Here is a 7008-nt window from a genome sequence, read left to right on the forward strand (position 1 = left end):
GTACTCTGTATACTTAACCAAGCACATCAAATACAGGAAGGCTCTCCTTTATAAACTAGATATTCATAAGGTCCTCAAATGGAGTTTTCCATGACAGAGGAGGTCTGGTTACCAAAACGGGTATGTGTGAACTTTTGCTGTGACAGAGTAGGTGAATCAGTGATCAAGTAAACATGATTTGTGAGGGCACTGTTTCAGCATTTCTGTTTTACTAGGAAAGTAATGCTGGCAGGTTTCAAATCTTACTTTTGCTTGAGCCCATTGCATTATCACACATTTGCTTCATACATTAGTATGTATCACAGCTGTGTTTTTTGGTTAACTTTTTTTTTTTTTTTTTTTAACAAGTTAGTACAGCCTAAATTTGGCATCCAGAGCCCAGGCAAGTTTTATAAGGGCTGTCTTTCATAAGCCTTATGTTGATCCAGTGATTTGTAAGTACTTAAAAGGTGGGACCAAGTCTTTTTTTTTCTCACCCTTGAGCATGTGGTTTTAACCTTCAGCTCTGGGACATTTAAGGGCAAAGCCCTGACTGTAACCCAGATGACACAAGCTTGACTAGTAGCTCTAGCGCTAGAAGAGCCAGTCAGTGGAAGATAGAAATGAATGGCTTATGGCAGCTTGCCCATCCAGCATGGAAGAAGAGGGTGGCTTCTGTCATATTATTCTCATGCAAGCCACAACACTTGCATGACTGAAGATATTTGGGTTTGGTGTTTCAAGTCAGTGATAGTAGCTATAGATGTGTGTGGGATCATACTCATGTCGAGGGAGGGCATAGCATGTACCCAATGTGATACGAGTCCTCATGTCAACCACCAGAGGTTGGGGATAGAGAGCTAACCATAACCCCCTGATAGCTGCATGCATTATGGCTCCTGTGGAATGGAGAGGTGATAGGCAGTAGGGGAGAAATAAGATATATAAAAAAGTTAAATAATTGAACTCATATCAAGTTTGTGAGTTTGATTGTCAGACTTGCAGTTCACTGATTTCAAGATGCTTGATTGCTTTAACTTCATATTAATATATTTTTTTAGAAATATACCCGTAGTACACACATTTATGGCCTAGTGGCCTTCAGAAAACTTGATTGCTGTAAAGTCTTTTCGGTGTTTTATAATGTATATAATTTTTGAAACAAAATAAAAATTGATGACTTCTGATTAAGTAGAAGCTTATCCCATAATCCTGGATCGAGTTGTATAATGCACTGTCGTGTTTTTGTATTGTTGGTGTTTGCTTTTAGTATTAATTTCCTCGGTCTCATGTTATCTCCTATATGCGTTCGAACAGCAGCACACCATTTCAAGAAGCTGTTATTACCCTAGAGCCTGGAGCTGTGCCCTAGTCTTCAGCAGGGATTTTTTGTGATGGGGAAGATCCAGCCCTGCCTCCTCCAGAGCTAACTTTTGGCCACATAATTCTTCCATCTCCACCCAAGTAACTGTCTGAAATCAGGTTAGTAGTGTTAGAGATAGGCATACTGCAGTTACACTACTGGGACAGTCTATTTCTGTCCTCCTAAAAGGAGGAGTTATGTATCCCCCCAAAATCCCTTGTTGTTTTCAGCAGTAATAATCTTACTGCTTATCTGTATTTTTGTATTTAAGGTCTTGCATGTTTTAGCAACTAGTTTGAAGTGATTGTAGTTTTTAAACATATCCTTATTTTTATTGTTTAGAAATGTTTGCGTTTGCTGCTTTCTCTGTTTTTTAATTTACTTCATAATTCTGCGAGTACATCATGAAAGGGAGCTCTTAGCACCAACAAATCTATTGAAGCGAACCATTGTTTTTTTTTTGCCTAATTTCTTCTATAATTCTTGAATATCTTTGCTGTATGTTGCTCCTCTTATGAATTATTAGAATTTACATACATTTCTATTTTCTTATTTCCAGGAAAAAATGATGGATCAGTAAATGGAAAACAATACTTCAGATGCAACCCAGGATATGGTGTTCTAGTGAGACCAGACAGAGTCACAAAGGCCACCAGTACAGCTAAGAGACGAAGCACAGGCATCCGCCTACAAGCTGCAGTTACATCTGAGAGAAGGAAAAGTGGCAGCATTTCAAGTTCAAATCCTAACCTTTCTGCACTGACAGCACTGGCTAAACATGAAGGTGGAGCAGCTAGCCAAACAGGAGAAAAAAGTCCAAGTAAATCTGAGAATAGGAAGTCATGGGCCAGCTGAAATAGTTTCTATCTAAAAAAAAAAAAACTACTTTAAGCTTTCTTTATCAGTGTAGATCAACTCTGAAGATGGAACAGCAGGCAAAGTGCAACAGGCCATATATTTTCCTGTCTTGTATTGGCAGATGGTATATTATAGATGGTTGTATGCCTTTCAAAACATTTTTTGTTGTTTCAGCTGTATGCAGAATTTCTCAGTAGTATTTTTTTCCAAATTTTTAAGTGCGGTTATTCAAGTTTAAGCCTTTAAATCACTTTTAAATAAGAGTAATAATTTAAATATAGAAGGTAGCGTATTAGTTTTGATTAGTAATTCAAAACCATTAAGCAGTGTTACAGTTGTTAACATTTTAAATCTCAGCTAAGAAATCTCTACAAATCAGTATCTTGTATGCAGAATGTTTCTCAAGCCGAGTAAACTGATTTATAGAGTTAGGTGTGTTGTACTTGGTAGCATGGATCCAGTTTGTCAAATACATTAAAAGCACCTGTTGCAGTCCAGATTGCTGAAGATGGCTAGATCCATACTACTGATAAGGTTCCAGGTCATCCTGTATGTCAGCTGTGTAAGGTCTGTACCATATCCTGAAATTGGAGCTTGTCTTCCAGTGTAATTAATAAAACATTCCTTGACTTGCTGTAAGCATATCTGATACCTTTACACACCCATGCTAATTCTAATGACAGAAATGTACTACACTGTTCCATTTAGAGAGTACAAGTTCAGTTACCCAAAATGTCCTTCGTTTTTCATGTTCTTATGACTGACAGAGGTAAGGCCTTTACTCTAGCCTATCCACATAAGACTAAATACTGGTATTCTAACTGCCATTAGCAGTGTTTGTTCCAAAAACATTAAGGGGCATTACAGAAATGTTTTAAAGGGCTATGGCATGTAAGGTTTGTTCATTTATTTTAAATCAGTGTTTGCCTTTGATGTTACTGAATGCAGTGGGGCTGCTTAACACATCCCCTTTTTGTCCTTAATGCTTTGGGACTGTATTACTTGTAATTTTTCTTGATTTGTCCTTGTTTGAAGTTGTTGTTTTAATTTATTACTGGGTATTATAAAACCATTGTCTGTTTTACTTCTATTTTATTCTAAATTGGTAAGTTTGTAAAACTGACACTTTATAGTAATTTAATGAAGTTACTGAAGCCCAGATAACGCACGTGGTATGACAGCAATCAAATTAGAGTTTGTATTTTCTCTTTTTTTAATTTCTCCAAATGCATGTGTTAGGATGCTTTGACATCCATGTAGCAAGCAGTGTTCAGAATAGAGCATTAATGGGCTGCTCTTGCTGCTTTTGTCCTCTAGACAGGTTTATACGTTCCTTTTGTTTTATTCAAGATAGTGTAATGAATATGTCAGTGGAGAGGTCAGGACAAGTTTGATTTACTGCATTAAGATTTTTGTATATACCAAATCCCATTAGGGCAAATGTAGCAAGTTTTGTCAGTTTATCACTTGCCTTTGAAGGGTTGAGTAGCTTAAAGTCTTGGTAAAGTCTCAGGTTAGATAAGAGAAGCTGGAGTACTATGATACTTTCAGAGAAAATCTGTTTCCTTTGGGTTTGTCATTGGGATACAGCAGCAAAGAAGTTGCATTATTTTAGCTTTCTTGTTCATTAGTAATTCAGACTGACTAAACAGCAGTAATCATTAATTTAATAGCATTTGATAACTTTTTACCTGACCATAATCCTTGTTCAGTTGTACTGTTTCCTGAGTTGCAGAAATTGGTTTAACCTTAATCACAAGTTGAAGTCCAACCACTGCAGCAGAGGACTAGTTGGGTATTGCACTCTTGTTAAAAGAATCCACGCAATTTTCCGGGCAGTCTTAGCCACCATGTTCTTAATGTTTATTTAGATCACCTTTCAAGAAGATGCTGCCATTAATTTTGTTTCATTTGAGATGTTCTTGTGTTGCATCTCTTCCTCTTCCCCCAAAAATTATGAATTTCGAGGATTGTGGCTATTACATGACTAAAACTTTGTATGGTGGTATGCACAGTAAGTTTTCAGTGTCTTAGTGAAGACTAAAAGAACTAAACATTGTGCACCTAAAAGGCAGTGAAAGAGGAGTTCAGAATCAGTATGTTAATTTGGGATTATTTAATCTGGTGAGAATGCAGATGGCTGAAACAAGGCTTGTTGAGCATAGTCTGCCTGACCCATAGCTCCCTAGGAAATAAGATGCAGTTCCCAAATATCCCTCATCATACCTTGTGTTATATTTTGAGGCCAGAGTGTAGAGGACTTAGCTGTAATATAAAGAAATGATATTTCCTACCATACAGTATTGACAGAGAAATTAGAATTTTATACTAGAGTGGAGATGGCCCTGTACACAAAAATGGATTATGCTCCATATCTGGTTTGCTTGTCAAGTCCTGTTTTCTTTTGGTAATGCTCAGACAGCAGTCGTTCAGTTAAATATGTATTTGCTAAGTTTAGTAATTCACTCTAATCTAATTTGGCCAAAAGATTTCTTTAGGTAAGAAATTAATAATGTTTCAGTACTCTTGTGTAGCTTGGAACCTTTAGTGAGTTTTCATTTTTAGTAGGGAGCGGTCTTCTACTAGAATTAAATAATTGCAGTTTGAGTTGTAGTTTTTTTTCAGTGTGTAAATTCTTTTACTAGAAGACTACTACAATGACTGCAATGAAGCTAGTTTGTATGATAAATCAAGCAAACAACTTAAAAAAAATGTTTTCTACACAAGTGCTACCCATCTCCCTATGCAGGAGCTGTACTCTTTATTGCAAACTGGGAGTCAGCAAACCGTAGGGTAGGTTAAAAAGACTTCTGCGTATTGCCCTTTTGGTCAGACAGTATTAACTGAACAGACTTTACTCCATCAGCCCTCAACACAATGGTAGACTCTATTTTTAAGTATTTTAATTGTTCTAAAGGCTGGGAATGTCATTATTGACCAAATACACAATTGTTGGCCATCCACACCTCCCCAAATGGAATTAGTCATTTCATTGCTGGACATTTTTCTATAGCAAAACTTCACCAAATGTCTCTGTCCTGTGACTTATGAATTATCACTTGTGACATAGGCAAACTTACATTAATATAAAAGTAATTAAACCTTATTAACTAATTCACATTTACATTTTGCATCAATGTAATCAGTCATGCATTACATAAATAGTTAAATTCCTGCCTTCTCTTAAACCTCATTCTTCCCCCAAAACATTTCTCTGCATGTATTGTTCCCACATTTTCCATTTTTTCTATGTAATTTACTCCTACATTTTCTAAAGATCCCACTTCCTTTTTTTCTATTTCTGTTACAATATTCACTATTTCAGGTGTAGTCAGTTTAGACTTTGATTTCCATTGTCTAGTAATGACTTAAATATTCTGCGTCACAAATGACCTACCTTTCATTTTACCCAGTGTGACCATCTGATATGAACATGTATACGGTATCCTATGAATTCTCATTTATTGTATATGAGTTGACAGCTGGTTTAATGGGTGAGACGAGGCCTCAGAATTGTATAGAATCCTTTAGTATCTGTACGTAGTTCAACCTAGGAAAGATTATCTTCTTTATATTAGTACCATAAAATCCCAATATAGTCCATTTTCTGTCTTCCTTAACATGAAATACGTTTTATTTTTTGACACTTTTACTTTTAGTTACTTTCATCACTTCCAGTTATTTTTTCATATTATTCATTACAATTTCATTTTGTAAGATAATGTAACAGTGAATTTCATTAGAGACAAAATCTTTTGCCCTACAATGGTAAATAACCAGTCATCTTGAGCATCATTTTTGAGGAGAATATTAAGCTTGGGAGTCATGTCATTTCACCGAAGGTAATTTCGGTGAACGGAAACAAATTGCAAACCATTCACTGAAATTACCTTCAGTAAACATTACAGTATTTATTTATTTTCCAGGGGCGTGTGGGGAGACATATATATATATATATATATATATATATATATATATATATATATATATATATATATATATACCAACTGTGAGATCGCACAATAGTGGAGAAAAAAAACAAACTACACTGTTGGTGAAAGTAGGTTCTGCAGACTGTATTTGCTCTTTTTATATTTGCCAAACTGCACTCATCCAAATGATATGTTTTCTTAAGGTTGTACTCATTTTGGTGTGGGGAGTTGGTGTAGCCTGTTGAAAGATTTAGCTTTGGCTCATTTTTCTGAGCTGGTTATTGAAGGTGAGGTATATTCTAATAAATTTCTGTCATATATGAAATTAGTTCCTTTAAGCATTTCTGTTACTAAACACTAAAGCTTATTTGTAGGCTGCCTCCCATAATAGTAGTCCTAAATATGATGTGCTGTGGAGCTGCATTAATATACAGAATTTTCACTGGTAATTGATTTCATTTGTGTTGGTATTGTGTGGTGAAAGGGAACCAATGTCTGTTTGCTATTAGTGTTTCTGAAGTGCTCCATCAAATCTGTGGCTCTTAGTTGAGAAAAAGCTGGGTTTTGTTCTCAAATATGTGGAACCATGGGCAGCATTGACAGCCTATTGCCCTAGTTTATTAACAGTTGATCTTATTTGTACTAGCAGTCTAAAATGGAAACAATAATGCAAGAATAACCATTGATTTGGTAAAACTAACCATTTAAGAGCATGCATTGACCAGTTACTAAGACAGGGTGTTAAAAAATTATGGAATCCAGTCATTTCCCATCACTATACTTACCTGTTGTCAAATATGATTTCTTGTTTCATAGTGGGCACAGTAGGCAATGAATGATGCATTGATAATTCAGGACTGGCTGGATTACTGCAGG

General features: G+C 35.8%; 1 protein-coding gene across 1 annotated transcript in view; it reads left to right on the plus strand.

Annotated features, from left to right (window-relative positions):
* Positions 1 to 6172, plus strand: part of KIF13B (kinesin family member 13B) — a gene marked incomplete in the record, with an annotated part of 3953176 nt that extends 3947004 nt beyond the window's left edge. Inside the window, 1 exon segment of the mRNA XM_044062707.1 lies at positions 1902 to 6172. Within this exon segment, the coding sequence (XP_043918642.1) occupies positions 1902 to 2197 (296 nt within the window).
* Positions 6173 to 7008: the final 836 nt, after the last annotated feature.

Source organism: Protopterus annectens, chromosome 2.part1 (genome assembly GCF_019279795.1).
Source record: "Protopterus annectens isolate FY-2018-M chromosome 2.part1, PAN1.0, whole genome shotgun sequence".
NCBI classification, from domain to species: domain Eukaryota; kingdom Metazoa; phylum Chordata; order Ceratodontiformes; family Protopteridae; genus Protopterus; species Protopterus annectens.